The 25996-nt window shown below is 37.7% G+C and overlaps 1 protein-coding gene across 5 annotated transcripts in view; it reads right to left on the bottom strand.

The window, feature by feature from the left end:
- TMEFF1 (transmembrane protein with EGF like and two follistatin like domains 1) overlaps window positions 1-25996 on the bottom strand; it is a 102584-nt gene that overhangs the window by 44658 nt on the left and 31930 nt on the right. For all 5 annotated transcript variants that reach the window (XR_014824808.1, XM_005660298.4, XM_013993712.3 and 2 more), the window contains 3 exons: window positions 20461-20590; window positions 17086-17112; window positions 14205-14301 (listed from right to left, as the gene is read on the bottom strand). Coding sequence is in view for 4 of the 5 variants with exons in the window: in XM_005660298.4 (XP_005660355.2) it covers window positions 14205-14301; window positions 17086-17112; window positions 20461-20590 (254 nt within the window). In the remaining variant the exon portion in view is untranslated. The remainder of the gene's footprint in view (window positions 1-14204; window positions 14302-17085; window positions 17113-20460; window positions 20591-25996) is intronic.

The raw sequence follows: 25996 nt of genomic DNA, 5'->3' as shown, positions 1-25996 counted from the left end.
ACAAAATAGACTTTAAAACAAAAGACATAAAGAAAGACAAAGAAGGACACTACTTAATGATTAAGGGATCCATCCAAGGAGAGGATGTTACTATCATCAACATATATGCCCCAAACATAGGAGCACCCAGATACATACAACAAATATTAACAGACATAAAGGGAGATATTGATGAGAATACAATCATAGTAGGAGACCTAAATACCCCCCTCACATCAATGGACAGATCCTCTAGACAGAAAACCAATAAAGCAACAGAGATCCTAAAGGAAACAATAGAAAAGTTAGACTTAATTGATATCTTCAGGACACTACATCCAAAAAAATCAGAATACACATTCTTCTCAAATGCTCATGGAACATTCTCAAGAATCGACCACATATTGGGACATAAAGCGAATCTCAATAAATTTAGGAGCATAGAAATTATCTCAAGTATCTTCTCTGACCACAATGCCATGAAATTAGAAATCAACCATGGGAAAAGGAAAGAGAAAAAACCTACTCCATGGAGACTAAACAACATGCTACTAAAAAACCAATGGGTCAATGAGGAAATCAAGAAGGAAATTAAAAACTATCTTGAAACAAATGATAATGAAGACACAACCTCTCAAAATCTATGGGATGCTGCGAAAGCAGTGCTCAGAGGGAAATTTATAGCAATCCAGGCCTTTCTCAAAAAAGAAGAAAGATCCCAAATTGACAACTTAACCCTCCACCTAAATGAATTAGAAAAAGAAGAACAAAGAAGTCCTAAAGTCAGCAGAAGGAAGGAAATTGTAAAGATCAAAGAAGAAATCAATAAAATAGAGACTCAAAAAACAATAGAGAAAATTAATAAAACCAAGAGCTGGTTCTTTGAAAAGGTGAACAAAATTGATAAACCCCTGGCCAGACTCACTAAAAAGAGGAGAGAAAGAACCCAAATCACCAAAATTATAAATGAAAAAGGAGAAATCACAACGGATACAGCAGAAATACAAAAAACCATAAGAGAATACTATGAACAACTATATGGCAATAAGTTTGACAATCTGGAAGAAATGGACAATTTTCTAGAATCTTACAGCCTGCCAAAACTGAATCAAGCAGAAACAGACCAACTGAACAGACCGATCACTAGAAATGAAATTGAAGAGGTCATAAAATCACTCCCTACAAATAAAAGTCCAGGACCAGATGGCTTCACAGGTGAATTCTATCAAACATATAAAGAGGAATTGGTGCCCATCCTCCTTAAACTCTTTCAAAAGGTTGAAGAAGAAGGAATACTCCCAAAGACATTCTATGAGGCCACCATAACCCTCATTCCAAAACCAGGCAGAGATACCACCAAAAAAGAAAACTATCGCCCAATATCATTGATGAATATAGATGCAAAACTTCTCAACAAAATCTTAGCCAACCGAATCCAACAACATATCAAAAAAATTATACACCATGACCAGGTTGGGTTCATCCCAGGTTCACAAGGATGGTTCAACATACGCAAATCAATCAACATCATACACCACATTAACAAAAAAAAAGTCAAAAATCATATGATCATCTCAATAGATGCAGAAAAAGCATTTGACAAAGTTCAACATCCATTCATGATCAAGACCCTCGCCAAAGTGGGTATAGAGGGAACATTCCTGAATATAATCAAAGCCATTTATGATAAACCCACAGCAAATATAATCCTCAATGGGGAAAAACTGAAAGCCTTCTCACTCAAATCTGGAACAAGACAGGGATGCCCACTCTCACCACTGCTCTTCAACATAGTTTTGGAAGTCTTAGCCACAGCAATTAGACAAACAAAAGAAATCAAAGGCATCCATATAGGAAGAGAAGAGATCAAACTGTCACTGTATGCAGATGACATGATTCTATACCTAGAAAACCCTAAGGACTCAACCCCAAAACTCCTTGAACTGATTAATAAATTCAGCAAAGTGGCAGGATATAAGATTAACATTCAGAAGTCAGTTGCATTTCTGTATACCAGCAATGAAGCATTAGAAAAGGAATACAAAAATATGATACCTTTTAAAATTGTACCTCACAAAATCAAATACCTCGGAATACACCTAACCAAAGAGGTAAAGGACCTATATGCCGAGAACTATAAAACCTTAATCAAAGAAATCAAAGAAGATGTAAAAAAATGGAAAGATATTCCATGTTCCTGGATTGGAAAAATCAATATTGTGAAAATGGCCATCCTACCCAAAGCAATCTACAGATTCAATGCAATCCCTATCAAATTACCCATGACATTTTTCACAGAACTAGAACAAACAATCCAAACATTTATATGGAACAACAAAAGACCCAGAATCGCCAAAGCAATCCTGAGAAACAAAAACCAAGCAGGAGGCATAACTCTCCCAGACTTCAAGAAATACTACAAAGCCACAGTCATCAAAACAGTGTGGTACTGGTATCAAAACAGACAGACAGACCAATGGAACAGAATAGAGAATCTGGAAATTAACCCTGACACCTATGGTCAATTAATCTTTGACAAGGGAGGCAAGAACATCAAATGGGAAAAGGAAAGTCTATTCAGCAAGCATTGCTGGGAAACCTGGACAGCTGTATGCAAAGCAATGAAACTAGAACACACCCTCACACCATGCACAAAAATAAACTCCAAATGGCTGAAAGACTTAAATATACGACAGGACACCATCAAACTCCTAGAAGAAAACATAGGCAAAACACTCTCTGACATCAACATCATGAATATTTTCTCAGGGCAGTCTCCCAAAGCAATAGAAACTAGAGCAAAAATAAACCCATGGGACCTCATCAAACTGAAAAGCTTTTGCACAGCAAAGGAAACCCAAAAGAAAACAAAAAGACAACTTACAGAATGGGAGAAAATAGTTTCAAATGATGCAACTGACAAGGGCTTAATCTCTAGAATATACAAGCAACTTATACAACTCAACAGCAAAAAAACCAATCAATCAATGGAAAAATGGGCAAAAGACCTGAATAGACATTTCTCCAAGGAAGATATACAGATGGCCAACAAACACATGAAAAAATGCTCAACATCGCTGATTATAAGAGAAATGCAAATCAAAACTACCATGAGATACCACCTCACACCAGTCAGAATGGCCATCATTAATAAATCCACAAATAACAAGTGCTGGAGGGGCTGTGGAGAAAAGGGAACCCTCCTGCACTGTTGGTGGGAATGTAAACTGGTACAGCCACTATGGAGAACAGTTTGGAGATACCTTAGAAATCTATACATAGAACTTCCATATGACCCTGCAATCCCACTCTTGGGCATCTATCCGGACAAAGCTCTACTTAAAAGAGACACATGCACCCGCATGTTCATTGCAGCACTATTCACAATAGCCAGGACATGGAAACAATCCAAATGTCCATCGACAGAGGATTGGATTCGGAAGATGTGGTATATATACACGATGGAATACTACTCAGCCATAAAAAAGGATGACATCATGCCATTTGCAGCAACATGGATGGAACTAGAGAATCTCATACTGAGTGAAAGGAGCCAGAAAGACAAAGACAAATACCATATGACATCACTTATAACTGGAATCTAATATCCAGCACAAATGAACATCTCCTCAGAAAAGAAAATCAATCATGGACTTGGAGAAGAGACTTGTGGTTGCCTGATTGGAGGGGGAGGGAGTGGGAGGGATCGGGAGCTTGGGCTTATCAGTCACAACGTAGAATAGATTTACAAGGAGATCCTACTGAGTAGCATTGAGAACTATGTCTAGATACTCATGTTGCAACAGAAGAAATGGTGGGGGAAAAACTGTAATTGTAATGTATACATGTAAGGATAACCTGACCCCCTTGCTGTACAGTGGGAAAATAAAATTTAATTAAAAAAAAAAAAAAAAAAAAAATCTCAAATCTTAAAAGAACAGCCAAAAGTTAAATCAGTGAGCACTCATTTAAGAAATTAGAGAAAGAGTAATGGAATAAAATCAAAGAAAACAAAAAAGAAGGGAAAAATATAGATGACATAGATATGGATACAGATTTATATACACATCTCAGTCAAAATAGAAAACAAAGTTACAACAGAGAAGATCAATAAAGCTAAAAGTTGGTCCTTTGAAAAGATTTTGAACGGAGTTCCCGTTGTGGCTCAGTGGTTAAGGAATCCGACTAGGAACCATGAGGTTGCAGATTCAATCCCTGGCCTTGCTCAGTGGGTTAAGGATCCGGCATTACCGTGAGCTGTTGGTGTAGGTCGCAGACACGGCTTGGATCCCGCGTTGCTGTGGCTCTGGCGTAGGCTGGTGGCTACAGCTCCGATTCGCCCCCTAGCCTGGGAATCTCCATATGCCGTGGGAGCGGCCAAAGAAATGGCAAAAAAAAAAAAAAAAAAAAGACTTTGAGGAATTCCCTCTGGGGGTAGCAGGTTAAGGACCCAACATTGTCTCTGTGAGGATGCAAGTTCTCAATCCCTGGCCTCATTCAGTATGTTAAGGATTTGACATTGCTGCAATCTGTGCTATAGGTTACAGATATGGCTCAGATCTGATATTGCCATGGCTGTGGCCTAGGCCTGCAGCTGCAGCTCTGATTCGACCTCTGGTCAGGGAACTTCCATATGCCACAAGTGTGGCCATTAGAAAAAAAAAAAAAAAAAAAAAAGATTTTTAAGTCAATGAAGCAGGCTGAGAGAAAGAGAGAGAGAAAACCAAAAACAAAAAACATTATCTGGACTGAAACAGACTACTGATCATGGTTTAAAAGGTAACAAAAGTTTACTGTAAATAACTTTATGCCAGCAAATTTGAACTTTTACGTGAAATGAGTAACTTTAAAAAAAATATTAACTATTAAACTTGACCAAAAAAAGAAACAGAAGCTGAATGGTACTATAATCATTAAAGAAGTTAAATTAATATTTAAAAAGTCCCTCAAAGACAGCATGAGATTCAAGTGTTTTTTAAAAAGAATTCATGAACACATTCATACCAGTCATTCAATAACTACTCAAAATCATCCAAAGAATAGAAAGAACACTCCTTAATTCATTTTATAAGGCCTATAACCACAATAAATAAATAAAAGTAATAGATTAAAACTCACTGAATAAAAATAAATAAAATCTCATCCTTATAGCAGATAGAATACCAACTAATAATGCAGAGGCACAAAAAGATATTGCAATCATAAAGCAAAAAAAGGATGCTATAAAAAAGGAGCACAATAAGAACAAATATGAGTTCTTAGAAAATAAAAAGTACAGGGGAATTGACAAACTCAAAAAAGGACTGGAAGATGAACGTCAAGAAATCTCTTAGCACAGCAATAAAGAAAATTTTTTTTTCGTCTTTTGTCTTTTTAGGGCTACTTCCACAGCATATGGAGGTTCCTAGGGTCTAATGAGAGCTATAGCTGCCAGTCTAAGCAAGAGCCACAGCAATGCCAGATCCGAGCCACATCAGCAACCTACACCACAGCTCACGGCAATGCCGGATCCTTAACCTACTGAGCGAGGCCAGGGATCGAACCCACAACCTCATGGTTCCTAGTCAGAACTGCGTCATGATGGGAACTCCAAAAAAAAATTTTTTAATAGAAAAAAGGAGAGAAAAGAAAATTAAAGGACTGGTCTAAAATGTCCAACACCCAGATAACCAGAAATCGAAAAGAGAAGAAAAGAAGTCATCAAAGAATGAACTGAAGAAAACTCCTCAAATTGGAAGTCAGTAAGTTTCTGGGAACAGGTATAATAACACTATGAAACTTTATTATACTGGGGACTAAAAGAAGACTCTACATGCTTCACCAGAGAGAAAACAAATCATAAACAAAGGACCAGAACCAGAGTGGCTTCAGACTTCAACCGAAAGCAAGAAGACAAGAGAACAATGCTTTCACAATTCTGAGGGAAAATTATCTCCCACCTAGAATTATGCACTCACCAAGTCAGAAGTCAAGTATTAGGTGTAGGATAAAAACAACTTAATCATAACATCTCATGTTGCACTCTATCTCAAGAAGCTACTGAAAGATATACTAAAACAGGAGAGTAAAATCAAGGCCAAAAAAAAAAAAAAAACCCAAGAAACAGAGTATAATATGTAGGAGAGAAGTAAAGGAATTTCTAGGATGATGCTTGTGGTATAACGAAAAATACTTTAGGTCTTTGTCCCCCATTGCTGGCAGAGCTCCTAAAACCCTGGGAACATCAAAGAATAAAAGTCTTTTGTATGTTAATGAGATGACTCATGGGCTCTTTCCTTAATTCTGAGTCATTTTAGCAAATTATAGAACCTTAAGGAAGGTCTTAGGAACCTCCAAATTGGTAGGATGCTGGGTAAGAAGTGCCGGGTATCTCATGTACAGCCAGTGTCTAAAGCAGGGGCAATTTGTGGGTCTGAGTCCTTAACCTGTGGGATTTGTGCTAACTCCAAGAGCAGAAGAGAACTGAATTGAATTGTAGGGACACCCAGCCAGTCCACACTGAAATAGTTTCATTCTGGGGACAGTCGTGTTGCTGGCTGCAATTAAGGAGATGCCCAGTGCCACTGAGACCTCTTTTTAGCCAGAGGACAATGTGCAGGTAAGCCTGGTCCAGATTCTTATTTATACTGGCCTTGATGAAGTTCCTGCTCTCCCCTCCACGTTGAATGCCCGAAACCAAAGAACCACATTCGTTTAACTGACACACTCCTGAGAACTGGAGGTCAGCTATGTGAGACTGGAAGGAAACACAGCAGTCCACTCTCTGACCACATTTCTGCCAGTCATCCATACCTGGTGACATGAGCCTCCAGCCAGGTGTCTCAACTATGAGCCCTATGTGTTCCCCATGATTCACTCATGGTCTTGCCCACAGACCTCCCCAGAAGGAACACTTGTAAACTCCCTAGGAAGCCAAAAGCCAGACTCTGATTCAGAGACTCTTCAGTCTAAGTCTTTCTATAAGGCTTTCTTCAAAGTGCTGACTGGGTCAAGGCTCAGTACTGTTAATTTGGCAATATTCTATTTTGTACCCTAGATGTTCGGTACATAGGTATATAGTATTCTTGGAATTGTATGTCTATGTTTTTAAACACATCTGTACGCAAAATGTACACTTTACAACAAGTGTTTTAAATAAAGCATAGAATACTATGATGTACAGTGTGCTGCCATTAGTTTAAAAAAAAAGAAAAAAAGAGAATACATGTACAAACTTGCTTGTACATGCAAAAAATACCTCTGGGAGATTAAGAAGAAATAGATCACAGTGACTGTCTCTAGTGAAGACAACTGGGTAGCTGAGAAACAGGGGTGGGAAATAGACTTTTTACTGTAAAGCCTTTTAAAGCTTTTGAATTTCTAACACTGAATTTCAAAGGCATGAATGCATGCATACATAAATAAATGAATAAATTCAATGACTTCTCTGATTTAGCTCTATGATTTTGGCAAATCACAACTCTGTGTCTTTAATAATAGGAATAATAACCTCGAACACTAGTGACAGAATCAAATAAGCTTTTGTAAAAAGCTCTTTGAAATCCTGAAATACCATGTACATCTGAAGGTACTACTGAAAAATAGCTATCCTCTCTCTTTCTTCCTCCTTACTGTACATAGAAAATGTCATCCCTTCTCAACATGGTAAGTTTTATTTAGCAGTTAGGAAAACAAAAACTGGCTTAAACTAATTTATGTGAAATTATTTAGATTTAACAAATACCCCACAAAGCCTGCAACAAGTTCCCTCACACATGTTAAATCCTCACAAGGACCCTGTATGAAGCTCTAATAATAAAGCCCTTGTGTGAACCACCACAAGTTCAACAAGACCTATAGAAGGACCCTAAGATACTCAACTTTATGGCAAGTTCATCCAAAATGGAAACCAGCAGGACAAAGTCCCTGTCCTCAGGGAGCCCCAAATCTGTTAGTGATCCCAACAGCAGAAGTGAGGTGGTAGAGGTTGCTTTTCTCAAGACCAACAAGGAACACAGAGTTAGTCACCTAACTCATAGGGTAGGCAGAAAGCAAGGAACACTGCTAGGAAGAGGGTGCTTCACCCAAGTCTGGAAAGAAGGGCAGGAATTAAACAAGTATATAAAGAGGGGTGGGACTTCAGGCTGAGAGAGTAACAGAGAATAATTTGGCAAATTACCAAAAAGCAACAGAGCATCCAGTAAATTCCAGGAGGCCATGGGGATAATATGTTTTGCATTTTAAATTCTAATCTCTTGGGGGTTCCTTTGTGGTGCAGCAAGTTAAGCATCTGGCACTGTCACTGAAGCAGCTTGGGTTGCTGCTGTGGCACAAGTTCAATCCCTATCCCGGGTACTTCCATATGCCGTGGGTATGGCCAAAAACTAAAAATAAAATAAAACCTAACTTCCCAAAAGAAATCATTTTATTGGCAGCTGTACAGAACTATAGGAAGATATTTCTGGACAAAAGATCCTGTCATTGTTAACATCTGGGTTATACTTGGTATAAAATAATGTTTAATAATGTTTATTTCCTCTTATCAGAGGAAAACCAACAACATATGATTATTTTTCCATTATAATCTAAGGGGCCATGGTAGAAACTTATTAAATAGTTTCAAAGGTCTAATATTTCCTGCCATTTGCAGCAACATGGATGGACCTAGAGATTATCATACTGAGTGAAGGCAGACTGAGAAAGATAAATATCACATGATATCACTTATATGTGGGATCTAATAAAAAAGATACCAAAGAACTTATTTATAAAACAGAGACAAGCTCACATATTTCAAAACCAATCTTAGAGTTACCATAGGTGAAACCACTGTGGGGAAAGAGGAATTGGGGGGCGGGAGAAATTACATATATACACTACTATATAAAAATAGATGATGATCAAGAACCTGTATAGGAGTTCCCATTGTGTCTCAGCAGAAACAAATCTGACTAGGAACCATGGGGTTTCAGGTTCAATCCCTGGCCTTGGTCAGTGGGTTAAGGATCTGGCATTGCCATGACCTGTGGTGTAGGTTGCAGACATGGCTTGGAACCTGTGCTGTTGTGAGTGTGGTAGTGTAGGTTGGCAGCTGTAGCTCCAATTCGAGCCCAGCCTGGGAACCTCCATATGCCACTGGTGCAGCCCTAAAAAGCAGAAAAAAAACCTGTATAGCACAGGAATATCTACTCAATAGTGTGTAATAACCTACATGGGAAAAAAGAATGGATGTGATTATATGTATAACTGATCCACTTTGCTGTACACATAAAATTAATACAACATTGTAAGTCAACTAACTATACACCAATAAAATTTTTAAAATAAATAAAAATAAAAAACAGGAGTTCTCATCATGACTCAGTGCAAACAAATCCAACTAGGAACCATGGGTTGTAGGTTTGATCCCTGGCCTCAATCAGTGGGTTATCAGATCCTGCATTGCTGTGGCTGTGGAGTAGGCTGGTAGCTGTAGCTCTGTTCAACCCCTAGCCTGGGAACCTCCATATGCTGTGAGTGCAGCCCTAAAAAGCAAAAAATAAAAAATAAAAACAAAAAAATAAAATAAAATAAAATAATTAATCTGGGAGTTCCCTGGTGGCTCAGCAAGTTAAGGACCCAGCATTGTCACTCTGTGGCATGGGTCAATCCCTGGCCTAGGAACTTCTGCAAGCCACAGATATGGCAAAACAAACAAACAAAAATTAATCTGTATTTTACATTTTAAAAAAAATTTTTTAATCTGGAGTTTCCACAATGATTCAGTGGGTTAAGGACCTGACATTGTCTGTGGGAGGATGCAGGTTCAATCCCTGACCTGGCTCAATGGGTTAAGGATCCAGCATTACCCCCAAGCCACAGCATAAGTTGCAGATGAAGCAAGGATCCGGTGTTGCCATGACTATGGGATAGGCCAGCAGCTGCAGCTCCAATTCCACCCCTGGCCTGGGAATTTCCATGTGCGACAGGTGCAGCTGTTAAAAAAAAGAAAAGAAAAGAAAAGAAAAAAAAAGAAAAAAGTCTAGTATCCTAAATATTCAGAGTCAGGCAATGTTAAAAAATGAAAATTACTGTCATTTTTAATTAGGAGGACATAAGAGGCAAAGAGTAGATAATGGCAGGAAAGTACTTCATTGGTTGTTCTTTTTTTAAAAAAAGTATGTGCAGCTTTTCTAAGCAGACATAATGAAAAACACAAGATTTACAGCATTATTCTCTCGGTTTAAACAAGAAAAAAGACTTCATTGCACTTCTGAAGAAGAGACACCTCAGATTGTGAGAGCGGCCAAAAATTGTGTCTAAACAGTAAATGGTACCACAAACAACAAAGATGTCCAGCAGGTGGATTAACTGTTTCTCAGTGTTGTCTGTCACACTGTACACCTACATGATTCTTTCTCTCAGCAACTATGAGAGTTTACATCACTCAGGGGAGAAAAGGGAAGAGCATCTCCAAAGTGATTGACATCAAAGAGTCAGAGAAGCAGGGACAATTTCCATAAAGCACATGGCAGACAAAATCCAAAGGAACTTTTCAAAAGAAAAGAGGATTTTTATAACTCACCTGTATTGACATTATGCCAGACAATTCTAAAGATTCCTCAAATCATTCATGGCAGGGATTTAGAACTGGTACATAAAAAGCCTAGCTGGCTGATGGAGTCCTATGATTATCTGGCCCCAGGGTCCAGACAAATAGCTGAGGGCTATCCTGCAACAATAACCTCAGCCTTGAACAGATTAGAAATACTGTTTAGATAAAGAGTGAGTGTGGTTGCTAAGAATATATAGTTTAACACATATAATTTTCTGTAAACCAGAGGCTGTTTCCAAGTTTTAAGACTAAGTATAAAGTCAACCCACTCTCTTTCACAATGGTCACAAAGGACTTCTGAAACCTCACCTATGCGGGAGTTAAATTTCTTGGAACTTCAGCTCTCTACCACTAGGTATAAATTCAAAAGGTAAGCATCAATGAAGATAGCCATGACAAACCCAGGCAAAGTCCCACGACATCATTAGAGAGATACAGTGTGTGTCAGGAAGAGAGAAAACGCCTCTCAGAAGCAAAAAATAATTTAAAGAAAATAGCCACTGAGCGGACAAGAGAGACAAAATTCATGCAATATATGAAGTTTATATACCTCACAAAGAACTTATTTATTCTGATTTTACATTGAGAATGTATTCCTACATTGGATACAGTTCCTACAAGCATATTGCTTCCTATTCCAGGGAAGAAGAGAAGAAAATTAATAAATGGGGGTCATCTATAGTCAGGCTCTTTAACAAAGCACACTGGCAGCACCCAGAAGCAAGGGCAAATAGCTTGACATGTGAGAAGAAAACCATTTTTATAACAGAGCTATAAGAACCCCAAACAGAAAGATGATTGGAGCCTGAAGTGTAGGGGTAAAACCATCACCACTAAGAGCATCAGTGGCCTCTGAGAAGGTCATGGTACTCCACAAGTATGTGCACAATACAGTGGATAAATCCCTTGTCATGAGACCTGTGTTCTGGTTCTGCTGCTTGATCACAAGCCATTCAGCCTCTTCTGAGCTCAGCTTCACCTGTAAAATCAGATAATACTTCCTCACCCTATCTACCAGACAGACTGCGATAAAGAGCTGAAAAAATAATTCATGCAACAATGTTTGAAAAACATTGTAACACACTACATACTATGTGACTCTAAAAATACGTGAGAATATATTCTGTATATTCTGTTTAAGAAGATAATATATTTAAATCAATTTCCATTTCAATGGCTAAATTAAAAAACTAGCACTTCTCTTAAAAGCAGAAAATTAACTTAGATGGTACCATTTATCTCATCCCCCAAATTGTCAGGGCTTTTTTTCCTAGCTATTAGCAAGGGGGAAAAAAGGAGTTTTAAAGTAAAAGAAAGATTTTAGCTGCCCCTTGGAAACCAGAGAGGTTATAAAGTATTTCTTTTGACAGGAAAGACATTTCAAAATAAGAAAAGATAAAATATTTTAAAATGAAAAATGAATACCCATACCTAAAATGTAACATGAAATAAAACATCTACTATAGTTATATTACAGAGTAATATTTTTTAAATTATAGGTCATAATCCCTAACGGATTATAAAACCAATTTAGCAGGTCACTACTAGCATTTTTTAAGAAAATAGGACAGAAAATTTAGAGTACATTATTTTTAATAAAGGTTAAGTATTATTTCAGAGAGTATTGTTCTACTTAATAGCTATTATTACTGTGTATATATGTACTTATTTTCTAATAAAGATACCAATTGCTTCCTTAATATTTTCCTATTATTGCATCAATTTCCTGGCCTAGTCTTGGCTGCCTGTCCCAGTCTAACCATGTGCTCTTTAGGGAGGTTCCTCAGCCTGCATGCTCCTTACTATTAGTAAGCCCTTTCCCCCTGGTCTATGTCCACTTCCTTATGCTTAGAGCCTGTATCTGCAAGAGCAGGGTTATAAGCTCTCAAATAAATACACAAAATGAATTTAGTATCTACAACAGAGTTGCTCTAATTGGGCATTGGCTATATATTATATTGTGAGGAGGTGTACTTAGAAAGATGTGCATTTTACCATACAGAAGTCATACTTGGGGCTACCTCTGAGACTATATGGAATCTGTTCTACTTCCAAGCAAAAGATTTCTCTTTCAATTAAAGGATGAAAAATGATAGAGGAGAAATATATAAAATATGACTGAACAGAGGTAAAGTCAAAGGAATAACAACAGATCAGGAGACCAAGCCAATCAATCACTGACAGTTATTATGACTCTGAACACTATTATAGGACAGTCCTGAGGAAAAACAATGGCAAGAACTAAATCTCTACACACACACACACACACACACACACACACACACACACGCATGCACGCACATATGTACGCACATACAGGTGTTTCATCATGCCCTATCATTAGCACAAAGAAAGAAGAAGAGAACATAATTAGTATCTATTACCTGTTCTCTCTGTAAGTCCACATTGCTATCATTTCTCTCTTGTTCTACAGACTACAATCTACTTTGGAAAACATGATCTTTCAAATCAAAACACTCTGACTGAAATAGCTGGATGCATGTCAATCCAAATGACCAATGTGCAGAAATAGCAATCTCAGGTTTGTTCACTGAACTTGTCTTGCACCAATTCTCACCTACTTCAAAAATGTACCAAGTAAATTATCAGACATTTAATTTTAGCAAGTGCTAGACGAGGAGCTGATTCCATACCAAAATACTGAAAACGTGGTGAACTTGATTTGTAAAACTCACTTCAGGCATTAAAGGTAATTAAACCATATTATCAATGTTTAGTACTCAATATGCACTTAAGGGCTAAATAAAACATGAGACTGAAAAATACACAGTGAAAATATGGATGAGTAAGAAAGAAAGTACAAATCTCTGTAAAATAAGTGTTTTTAGATAGGCCCTAAGGGGAAAATGAGGAAGTAAAGAAGATCCATCTGTGCTCCATAAGGTCCTGAATATACCATTAAAGCTTTAGAACCGACTATGCAAAAAGCAAGCATCACAGGGAGATGAAAGAAGGTTGAGACAGAATAAACAAACCCAAAGAAAGGAAAAGCAAACATGCCTATGTCATGAGATCTATACTGTTACTACTCCACCAAACAACACTCTTCTCACAGAGAGTGCACAGGAAATTGAACAGACAAAGTGGTGTAGCTACAAAACCCACCTTAGTGAAGGCTGATCGTGAGTGAAAAAATAAAACAATATGATTTCAGTCCGTGCAGCTGAGACTTCTAGAAATAATTTTGACTTACTTATGATATTCACTTACTACGTCTAAAACTTTTGAAACAATTTTGGATTTTCCTTAAGACACTGAAATACATAATAAGTTTGTGTATAAAAGTTCAAGCTAAAAAAAAGGAAAACTGTTTATTATTGATTCTAGTTGAAAATATAACAGGAAGGTAATTCTGACGTTAGCACTTGGAATAAAATATATAAAACTATCAAAAATGCAGCAGTAAAACCAAAAAAATTATAAATGGATTTCCATTCTAAAACACTTCAACTGACTTGAACAGCTATAGTATTATATCAACTTAAAAGCCAACAGACTAGCATTAAACAAAAAAAATATAGAAGGCACACAAAAAATATAAAGAAGCAGGTTAAATGATACCTTTCTATCATATAATAATGCTGGTGATTAACCTTCAATTAAGTTTATCCCTTTCCCTCAATTAACTCACCCAACATTTTCTGCATCTTCATCACACTCAGCTTTATACTTGCAAGGTCCACACTTGGAATGTTTTCTGTGAACTTCAGCCCCTGACCCTTCCTCTTCTGTTTAAAAAGAAAAATTAAATTTTCAACCAAAAGTTGGGATCCTTTCCAGATATGCCTCACGTTTTTAGCAGCCATTATCCTATTTCCAGGGAAAATGTACTCAAGCTCTCGAAAACAATTAGTTCCAAAAATCTATCACTGCTTAAGTCCAAAAATGTTGTCAATACTGAATATAAATATTCTGTGAAAAAAACAAGTATTGAGGCTAGCAAATAATCCCTTAACCTACATAAAGTGGAACAATATGGTTTTGTTAATTCTTTTGAAGAATTATCATAATATTAAATAAGAGAGAGGAAAAAGAACATGAGCAATAAATTCAGTCCAGTGACCGCTCTACTGAAACAGCCTATGCAACCCTGGTTAGCAAAGTGATTCAACATAGCAGAGTCTAACCACTACCTTTTCCTCACATCAGTTTCACATCTGCCTTTGTAACTATGTGACAATGAATTCCAGAGTTTCAAAAAAATTATCCCCAAATTTAAAAAAGGAGAGAGGTCTCTTTACAAAGAACTTGCCCATTTCTACTTTGCCACCAAGCACAGCCAAAAATATCCAGAATACCTAAGTGTGTGGGTCTCCTACGATCCAGAACAACAAAAAAAAGTGAACAACAAAACAAAGTTCACATCCCACATTTAGGGAACCCTACATTTGTGCGTCTCAACTAGAGTGGATCCTATCCTGATAATTTCAAATTGGCCAGGGAAATCAGTTCTGAGGCCAATCTAGGGACTGTGGTTTACTCAAGACATTTCTCACTGGTGTGGGGAAGCACGCCCTCCTGAGGGGGTGTCAGTCAGCAGAGGTGTTATAAGGAAAGCACAAAGACCCACGTGCCTGTTTGGTAGTTTTTGCAAACTTGCCACTTTGGATGTCTGCCTAGTCTTTAAGTAGAAATCCTCCACAAATTCTCATGAACATTCCCAAAGAGATTCCAGGGGACCATAATCCTAAGAATTTCAAAGGCCACAGAAACATCATGAGATCTGGAAATCATACAGTCACTGTGAGCTCACTAAAGTCTGAGTATTAATCTGAGCAAACCATTTAACCCTTCTAACTCATACTCCCTAAAAAAAACTGCTAATAAACAACATCCTCAGGGCAAGACATCCAGTGTTTGTATCATATAAGCAAATCTTGAGATCAACTTCCACTTCTTTAATATAGGAACAATGACAGTTTCCTAACAGAGTACCTCACCAAAGGGGCTAGACCAGATGATCCTTCAAAGTCCCTTCCAGCTCTAAGAATTAGAATTTAAGATCTCATCCTTTACACATGATCATGAGGTTTCTACATAAATACGTCCATTTAAATTAAGTTCTATTTTTAGATAGCTTTAATTTTTTTTTTTTTTTTTAAGCTGGAAACTGTCATCCCTGTACTTGTTCTTCAGGATAGTACTTCTACTCTCTAAACGACCTTTATAGCCCCTTTCAACTCTAGAATTTTAGGATTATATAAATCATGGAAGTCTGGACCAAGGTTTCAGACAGTGCTGAAAGGATCACAACTGTAGTTTTCATTTGCCTACGTGTGATTTTTTTTTTTCTTTTTTAGCCGCCCCATGGCACAAGGAGTGCCTAGGATAGGGATCGAATCCAAGACAGAGCTGTGACCTATGCCATAGCCGCAACACCAAATTCTTAACTCACTGAGCCAGCCAGGGATGGAACTGGCGTCCCTGCCACTGCAGAGACACCATAGATTCCATTAGGCCACAGTGGGAACTCCCTAAATATAAATTTTAACAGTGTTTTTTCTTCTAGTGCATCACCATAGCACCTCAATTATTTTGCATATAATGGATACTCATTAAGAATTACAGCTTCAGGGAATTCCCACTGTGGCTCAGTAGTTAATGAACCTAACTAGGATCCAGGAGGATCCAGGTTCAATCCCTGGCCTTGCTCAGTGGGTTAAGGATTTGGCATTGCCGTGAGCTGTGGTATAGGTCGCAGATGCGGCTTGAATCCCGCACTGCCGTGGCCAGCAGCTGTAGCTCCAATTTGACCCCTAGCCTGGGAACTTCTTTATGCTGCAGGTGCCGCCCTAAAAAAAAAAAAAGAATTACAGCTTCATTAGGCTATAAAATAGATTAGTCATTTTGAATTCTAATTCAGTATAAGCTCCTGTTATATGCTATTACTAAATATTAGTTTTTTAAACAGTTTTTTATTATTGTACCTTGAAAATTCTTTATGAGCAAAATTTGTAAGTAAGGAATGGGAGAGAGTTACAAATACTCTGGTCCAAGCTAAAATCATTTGTGTGGATAATCCTAAGGAGAGGGCACTTTGGTATAACTTAAATTTAACAGGAGCAACAACATTTCCCCTTTGTCTGACAACAAACCTATAATGAAAAATAGATTCAGGGAGGAGTTCTCTTGTGGCGCAGCAGTTTAGGATCCAGCATTACCATTGCAGTGGCTTGGGCTGCCGCTGTGGGCGGGTTGATTGCTGGCCCAGGAATGTCCATATGCTGCCGGCATGGACAAAAAAAAAAAAAAATGCATGGAAAAAAGAATATCTAGAGCCATTACCCCCAAAGGGGTGCAGGGTTTCTTTCTGGGGTAATAAAAATCTTCTTAAATTGACTATGGTGATGAATATATAATTCAGAATATATTAAAAGCCATTAAAGGCCAAGTGTATTAAAATAGGATGCTTTAAATGGACAAAATGTATGGTATGTGAATTTTATCTCAGAAAAGCTGTTTTTAAAAAAGTGAAAGAATACAAATGCCTTTTAGGGGTGCTTGTAACTTACCTCCCTCTCCAGATCCAGAGCCATTATCTGAGAAGGAAAACAAAGAATGAATATGAAACTTTTCCTGGAACTTTCATTTTGTCAAATAGTAAAATTTCTTATCAAAAATCAAACTGTGATATCCATTCTCATGTAGCCCATTTCTCACTTCTTTTTTGCTATCTAACAGTTTATTTTTATACATCTATTTTGTACCTTTCTCCAAATATAAACTCCTTGGACACATAATCATCCATACCTCATACATCTTGGTAGCCTATTCAAGAAATACCCAGGTGCGCAGAATAAAGAACTATAAGTATTGTAAAGTAAATGACTAAATAGGAATAGTTTTAATTAATTCACTTACAAAGCAGAAGAAAAAATTAATTTTGCTAAAGCTTGAGAGGAATACTCAATAAACTGCTTTTATTAGAAAGGCAGAAAAAAGGCTTTGGGTCTTGTTCCAAAAATCTTCTTAATGAAATTTGTGGATCAAGGCCAAAAGCCAAAAGGTATGAGCATTCCCAAGCTTTAGAAGGAAAGACCCTCAGGATTGAAGTTTTCATATTACTGATGAAATTACTTTCCTCTAGGAAACCTAACCAGAAGGAATCTCACCAAGGTGTAGGTGGGAAACTTGTTACAAGTGAAATTAATGAGCCTCCCTCAAAGTTACTAGCATGAAGCCCGCGTAAAATGTAATGAATTTAAAATATTTATTTCATAATCCTAGAAGAACCAACATATAGAGCAAAGCATGTTGAAAAGAAAGTAATGCTGCAGTACCATCATCATGGAGCAGCAACAAAGCAGAGATGGCAAGTAATGATCTTGACACTTAATCCAGTACTTTCAAGGGAGATTTCCTAGCAAACCCACTCTGGTTCCTGAGACAGTTCTCTAGAGTCACAGGAGATGCCCTCAACAATACCACTCCCTTCCCTTTAGTCTCCTGCAGACAGGAACCATACTCCCAAACATAGGATAAAGAGAAGGAACTGGAAAAACACATATTTTATGTAGCACCCACTGCAAATCTTCATGGGATTTTTATACAAATTGTGTTCAATTTTGATTGATCAACCATTCTTCTGTGAGTAAACAGAGTGAAAGAGCAGAAAAAGATAAGGAAGAAGGAAACTCAATTTAATTCTGTTTTTATTGCCAAATTTTCTTGGAAAACTCCCTTTTCCCTTCTATTGCACATACACTGACTGGGTACGTATTACATGCTAGACAACATGGTAAGTGGGAAGAATAAACTGACAAATAAGACAGTCCCAGTGTAGGAGATACTTACTCCCAACCTTTGTTTCAACCAATGTCCAATGTTAATAAATATAACATCTCACACCTTCCTTAGGCATTATTTAAAATTCTGAAATAAAGTAGATATTGTGACCACTGTAATAATGAGGTCAAGTTCTTCTTGTAGATCATTTCGTTGGACATACACTTTCCCCGGCCCCAATCCTGGTATTAGGATGTACCTCCCTATGTAGGACATCTTCCTGTTGAAAAACAGGATCTGGCTGAAGGCGGATGTGTTGGATAAATGAATTACAGTATGTGCATCTATAGAAATGCACAAAGTGTGAACAAACTCTGCCAGGAGATGCCACAGAAGAAAGATTTCAGAGGAGAAAAGGCTTAATTAAGCTCAACCTTAAAGCACTAGAAAGGAGTTTTCAAATAAGCAAAAGAGAGTGTTATGTCTAGCACAGGAAATAGGACCAATACCAGACCAAATGACAAGAGCAAAACCAGCCTCATCCAGCAAATAACAAGCTCAATATAGCACCTGATAGCTTAACTCATTCAATCCTCACTTAACAACCCCTGGAGATGATATTCATTTAACAATTTAGATATGTAACTGAGGCTCACAGCAGCTAAGTGACCTATGCAAGGTCATACAAAAAAACAAGAGCTGAAGTTATTTTAAAGGCAGGCCTTTTAACCCTGGTACAGTGCTCTTTCCAATCTAACGCTCTGCCTCCTGATGTTTAACATTCACTGCATATCAAAGCAGTTGGTGTCTTAAACTCCTCATAAATGATGCATAATTAATTTGGCATTGTAAAGAACTCCATATTCCTTTTTAGTTTCTAAATTAAGTCTGCAAAACATAATGTACTTAGAGAAGTATATAATAAGAACCACACCAAATGATAGTCTACTGGGCTAAAACATCATAATTGCACCAGGCACCTAATTATTTAATGTATGGAAAAGAATTTGGCCTTGACCAAAGAGAGGTCTGGCCTCCATCCTCAGCTTCTGGAAGGCAATTAATGTTTGAGGCAGGTACTGACCACATCAGACCTTTGGGTGGGGCCGGCCACACTCAACACTCTTAGGGTGGAGGGCTGGCCACATCACAAAGACCATCCACATAATTCAGAGTGGGGGCTTTGAGTCATGTGGTATTACTGGACCTGGAGTTTGAGATCAACTATAAGATCAATCAATCATGCTTATGCAATGGAGCCCAAGAACAACTGAACACAGGCATTACAATATAGAAAGAAAGGAAATGCAGTAATCATATAAAAATAGCCTCCACCTTTACTGTTAACCTTCATATATTAATGCTATTACAATATTTCACCCTGCCTCCCTGCCCTCCCAAATACAAACTAGCATTAACGCCTTCCAAGATTAACCACTACCAATTCAGGAAGGAAAAGAGAAGGAAGTAAATATAATAACTGGGGGAGGTCAGTGATGAAGGCTGGCAGACAGAAAAGAGAAGATATAAAAAGAGAAGAGTTGGAGATCCTGCTGTAGTGCAATGGGATCTGGGGTGTCTCTGCAGCACCAGGATGTGGGTTTGATCAGAGCCCGGCACAGTGGGTTAAAGGATCCAGCATCGCCACATCTGCAGCTTAAGTCACAACTGTGGCTCAGATCTGACCCCTGGCCTGGGAACTCCATATGTCACTGGGCAGGCAAAAAAAAAAAAAAAACGGAGAGGGAGAGAGAGAAGAGCTAGCACAGAGGCAATCCTGAGCTGCCACTAATGAGTTTCAAGGGACATTTCCCCACTCCTTCCTTACCCTTAAAGATAAAAAAAAACAACAAAAGGATCCCAGAGCATTTCCCATCCAAAATCTTATTCTAATATTCAAACCATAAAGGCAAAAGATATGCAATGTCCCCCCCAAAAAAGGGCATGAAGCATTACAAACGTCCTAAGAAGTGACACAGTACAAGAACACCTGGTGTTAAAAAGCAACATGAAATGGAGGCAAAAAAGAGCTCCCCAACGCCCCACATAATCATCATCAATCCATACGGTGGTTTTGGGAATAAACCTCTGACTGGAAACTTCCTTTCAGAAAATATGACAGAACCATTTCTAACACTTCTTCAGGAGAATATCACACATACCAGAGTAGCATGGTCCTCTTGCTACTACTGTTATCTCTTTCTGGTGCTTACAAGCAGCCCTTCTGAGAAAGCATTCATTTTGATAAGTGTCCCCATTTGATCCACAGACAGGAATGTAATTTGTATGGCACTGCAAAAGAAACAAAAATAAATTCTCAGAACTAGGCGTGAATATTAATGCTTTATTTCATATGCATGAATGCAATACCATAGTGTTATGACATACTTCTACCCCAGAGAGTTTGTTCTTTTATTTGGTTTAAAAAAAAGAAGAGTTATGCTTTCTTATGCCTTTTTTTCACATTCATAATGAAAATAACTATAAACTATACATAAAATTAAGAATGAAAATCTCTATCCTATCTACTTCATTTGCTTAGGATCCAGGGAAATAAGAGGAAATTCTTGCCAATGTTTGTAATGAACACTAAAGATATAATGTCAGTTCAGTATTATCAAAATTCACTTAGTCAATACCTCTAGTACACAAAGTCTCGAGGTAACTGCTGTTCTCAGAGACCTTACAATCCTGTTAGAAAGCCATAAAAATAGGAAATATATATATATATATATAAAATCAGGAACTAAATCAAAAGTACAGAGGATAAATATAATATCTAATACCTATTACTCTAAACTAAAGTATTCAAGAAAATCCTCCTTAGAGAAAGAGAAATGTCAACTGGGCTTTGAAGAATTAGCAGATGAAAAGAAAAATGATGATGTGGGTTTGAGAAATGACACTGAATTGGTATTGTTTAAAAAACTTTAAAACTTCTATACATCAAAAACATAAAGAACTAACGCTTTAAAATCTGGGTAAAATATTATGACACAAGTTATCATTTCTAAAATAGAATAGAACAGGAATTCTCTTGTGGCACAGTAGGTTAAGGATCCAGGTGGTGCCACTGCAGCAGCTCAGGTCACTGCCATGACATGGGTTTGATCTGTGGCCCAGGAACTTTCACATGCCACAGGCATGACCAAAAAATTAAATAAATAAAATAAGACAAAGATAGTACAAATTAATACAAAATGGACAAAAGACAAACTTACAGAAAAATAACAAATGGTCAATGAATATATTAAAAAATGCTGACTTTACAACAACAACAACAAAAAAGACAAAAAGACAAAAGACAAAAAAAAAAAAAAAAAAAAAGGAGTTCCCGTTGTGGCGCAGTGGTTAACGAATCCGACTAGGAACCATGAGGTTGCGGGTTCGGTCCCTGCCCTTGCTCAGTGGGTTAACGATCCGGCGTTGCCGTGAGCTGTGGTGTAGGTTGCAGACGCGGCTCGGATCCCGCGTTGCTGTGGCTCTGGCGGAGGCCGGTGGCTACAGCTCCGATTCAACCCCTAGCCTGGGAACCTCCATATGCCGCGGGAGCGGCCCAAGAAATAGCAACAACAACAAAAAAGACAAAAAGACAAAAGACAAAAAAAAAAAAAAAAAATGCTGACTTTCACTAGCAATCAGTTGCATGTGAAAATGGGGTGCTATTTTTAGCTTATAAAACTGGTTTTTAGACAAACAAAAACTTCAATTTGGTGGGCATATCAGTATGCCTGTTACAGTCATTTAAATTGGCTCCATCTTTTGAGAATATAATTTAACAATACATTTCAAGAGTCTTAAAATAGAAACAAGATTTTTTATCTAGAGTTACACACTTAGGGATCTATCTGAGGGAAACTATTATAGATAAAAATTATTACAGTCATTTCAAACAGAAATGTATTCATATCAAAAACGACGGAGTTCCCATCTTGGCTCAGCAGAAACTAATCTGACTAGTATCCATGAAGACACAGGTTCAATACCTGGCCTTGCTCAGTGAGTTAAAGATCAGGCAGCATTGCTGTGAGCTGCAGTGTAGGTAGCAGACTTGGCTCGAATCAGGCGTTGCTATGGCTGAGGTGTAGGCCAGCAGCAACAGCTCCAATTCTCACAGCCTGGGAACCTCCAAATGCCATGAGTGTGGCTCTAAACACACACACACACACACACACACACACACACACACACACACAAAAGTAGAAACCTCCTAAATATCCAACAGGCAATGTTTATTTAAAGTACGCTGTATCTGTTCAAGGAATTAATATTGCAGTCATTGAAAACTACCCTTTACAAGAATACTGTATGTCAGAAAAAGATAGAATGTCAGGTGAAAAGCAGATGATACCATGTATATAACTCTGAGAATTTTGTGCCATTTTAAAACATATTACCTAACCCACAAAACTAAATGCAAGTTTCTTAAATAAAATAATACAAAATAAAACTACAGCAAAAAATAATTATATAAATATATCTCAATTATTTAGAAAAAATATGGAGAAAAAATAAATATTCATAAAGTAAATCCTAAAAGATAACACCAATAAATTTTTCACATTACTTGTCATCATGATTTTTTTATTTTTTTTTCCCACTGTACAGCATGGGATCATCATGATTTTTTATTTCCAAGTTTATGATTTTCTATATTTCTCAATTTTCTGCAATGTACAAGACTTAGTTTTCTCACTTATTTACTTTTTAAAAAGTGGTCAACTTACTTTATGAACCATAAATATGGCATGCTACTCCAGGTCAAGCAATGGCCAAAATAATTTCTAATAAAATATTTTATAACCAATTTGATTGGCTATACAATAAAAGCAGACTCCTACATCGACTTTAAGTTAAAATTTTACTCTAAGTGCTTTTCTATAGTCCTCCAATTTTTTAAGGATCATACTCTTTTTTTTTTTTCCCCCTTTTTAGGGCCGTACCTGCAGCATATGGATGTTCCCAGGCTAGGGGTCAAATTGGAGCTGCAGCTACCAGCCTATGCCACAGCCACAGCAACACAGAACTCAAGCTATGTCTGTGACCTACACCACAGCTCACAGCAACTCCGGATTCTTAACCCACTGAGCAAGGCCAGGGATTGAACCAATGAGCCACAATGGGAACTCCCCAGGATCACACTCCTTTATTCTCCTCCCCTAAAACGTACACAATAACTTGTATGATGTCTGCAGGAAATCAATGTTACCCTACAGTTATACAATGCATAATTAGAAAGAAAGAAAGAAAGAAAGAAAGAAAAAAAAAAAAAAAAAAGACCAGAAGCTGCAAGATGTCAAATACTAAGTCTATGGACTTTTCAAGCCAACTCTATAACTTTGTAATGTAATGCTCTCACAGATACTAACATCACCCCCTAGGGGTGGGTGCCCTGATGGAGGCATTTTTTATTTTTACAATGATAAAAGGACCTTACTGTCATTTAGCAGATGGATTGCAAGGGTGCTCAATGTACTGCAAAGGATAGTTCCACGGAATGTACATACTATACAATTTCTGAATGTGTCTCTAGGCATTCATGTAGGAACTATGTTAAAACCATAAACAAATAAGGCTGCTCTAATTTCAATTGTTTTTATTCTAGCATCCACCATACCTCTACTTTTTTGCTTTCAAGCATTTCTAGTATGAAATTGCTGCTGCTCAACTTTTTAAAAATCCAAATACTCAGTTTAAGTAGCTATAATCACCTCATACTATATTGTCTTCTAGTGTAATCAGGCCCAAGCATTTACATTTGAAATACTTATTTCACTATAAATTCCTTTTATTTCTCCTTTATATTGCAATTGCACATTATATTGATTTCTCTAATTATGTGTTTATGTAGGTTACATTATCTACGAATTTCATTTAAGAATAGCAAAGAAATGGAATACAAATTTTTGGTTATAAAAAAGGGTCATTAGGAGTCCCCATTATGGCTCAGCAGTAACAAACCTGGCTAGTATCCATGAGGATGTGGGTTCAATCCCTGGCCTCGTTCAGTGGGTTAAGGATCCGGCATTGTCATGAGCTGTGGTGTAGGTCGCAGAAGCGGCTTGGCTCTGGCTATGCTATGGCAGTGGTGTAGGCCAGCAACTCCAGCTCTAACTTGACCCCTAGCCTGTGAACTTCCATATACTGCAGGTAAGGCCCAAAAAATCAAAAACAAAAAAACAAAAAAAGGAGGGGTCATTAAGTCTGATAGGCCTAAGAATCTATATGGTTATAAAAAACATTTATTGAAGAGTTTCTAATTAGTAAGCACTGGCTACAACTTTAAATATCCTAAACTAACTTAAATATGAGAAAAAAAAATCCTGTGAAGCACATGACTTAGTGCTTAGAGCTAGGAGTAATGAGGTCAAATGTGGGGTTCAGATCCTGGGTCAACCATCCGTGTGACTATGGGCTAGCAACAGTGCCATTCTGCCTATCTGTAAAGTGGTAATTATAGTAGTATCTACCTAATAAAATTGTTATGAGGATTAATAAGAGAGATCCATCTTTATCATTTATATCTGGCCATAGTAAATTCTCAGTAAACATTAGCTGGTTCTGGAGGCCCTTGGTGGCATCATCACTGCTATGGCTCAGATCACTCCTGTGGTGTGAGTTCAGTCCCTAGCCTGGGAACTTCTGCATGCTGCAGGAATGGCCAAAAAGAACACTGGCTGGTTCTGCTATTGCTATTACCATTTCTGAGTCTTAAGTCATTGCTAATACATGGAAGACCCAAAACTCCTGACAAGAGATGTACTTGAAACACTATACACTCAGGTTATTCAGCAGATCTCACCATAGAGCAGGGGGGCTTAAAATAGTGCAGACAATGTCCCTGAAATTCAGCCTAACAAGCGCATATCAAGGAGTGAGCATACAATGGCAGAAGTACACTTTTTTTGCAGTTCCTTGTTCAGTCTGTTTACAGGGGTCTCTCTTAGGAGCATCTCATTATGGTATGTTAAAATTGAGGGCAATTTTAACAAGATGCAATTTCTGACTTAGGCACTGACTCTAACCTAAAGTCTGAGTCCTCTACATTGCCACACTTGCTGGGAGAAAGAATTCTCTCTTTACCTTCTCTTTTGCTGGAAGAATGTGATTTGTTGTAATTTAGAAAGGTGCAACAGTGTACAACTCTGCAGTCACATGCACTCAAGCATTTATTATGTACCCACTGAGTATCAAGAACTGTGCTGAAAAAAAAAAAAAAGAACTGTGCTGAATAGAATAAATAGTATTAATAAGATTGTAATGGTTCATTTTACATGTCAACTTGACTGGACCCCACAGTGCCTAGATGAAATAGCATTTCTGGATGGATCTGTGAGGGTGTTTCTGGATAAGATTAGCATTTAAGTCAGTGGAATGAATAAATGCCCTCCCCAGCGTGGTTGGGTCATCTAATCCACTGAAGGCCTGACTAGAGCAAAAAGGTAAAAGAGGAGAGAATTAATTAACTCTCCATCTGACTGCTGAGCTGGGACCTGGTCTTCTGGTTCTCAGGCCTTTGGCCTTGCCTGGAACAGCCTTGTGGGGCATCCAGCTTTCGGCTACAGAATGCAGGACTTCTCAGTGTCCTTAATTGAGTGAGCCGATTCCTTATAATAACTCTATTTCTCTTCTGTTCTCTTCCTCCTCCTCCTCTTCTTTTTTATCTATCTTTATCTATCTATCTATCTATCTATCTAT

Source organism: Sus scrofa, chromosome 1 (assembly GCF_054392235.1).
Source record: "Sus scrofa isolate SSC_HxYL_T2T_F1_AM1 chromosome 1, Sscrofa_HxYL_maternal_Yorkshire_Landrace_v2.0, whole genome shotgun sequence".
NCBI classification, from domain to species: domain Eukaryota; kingdom Metazoa; phylum Chordata; class Mammalia; order Artiodactyla; family Suidae; genus Sus; species Sus scrofa.
The sequence above is the reverse complement of the archived record's forward strand: the minus strand, read 5'-3'. Positions and strand labels throughout refer to the sequence as shown.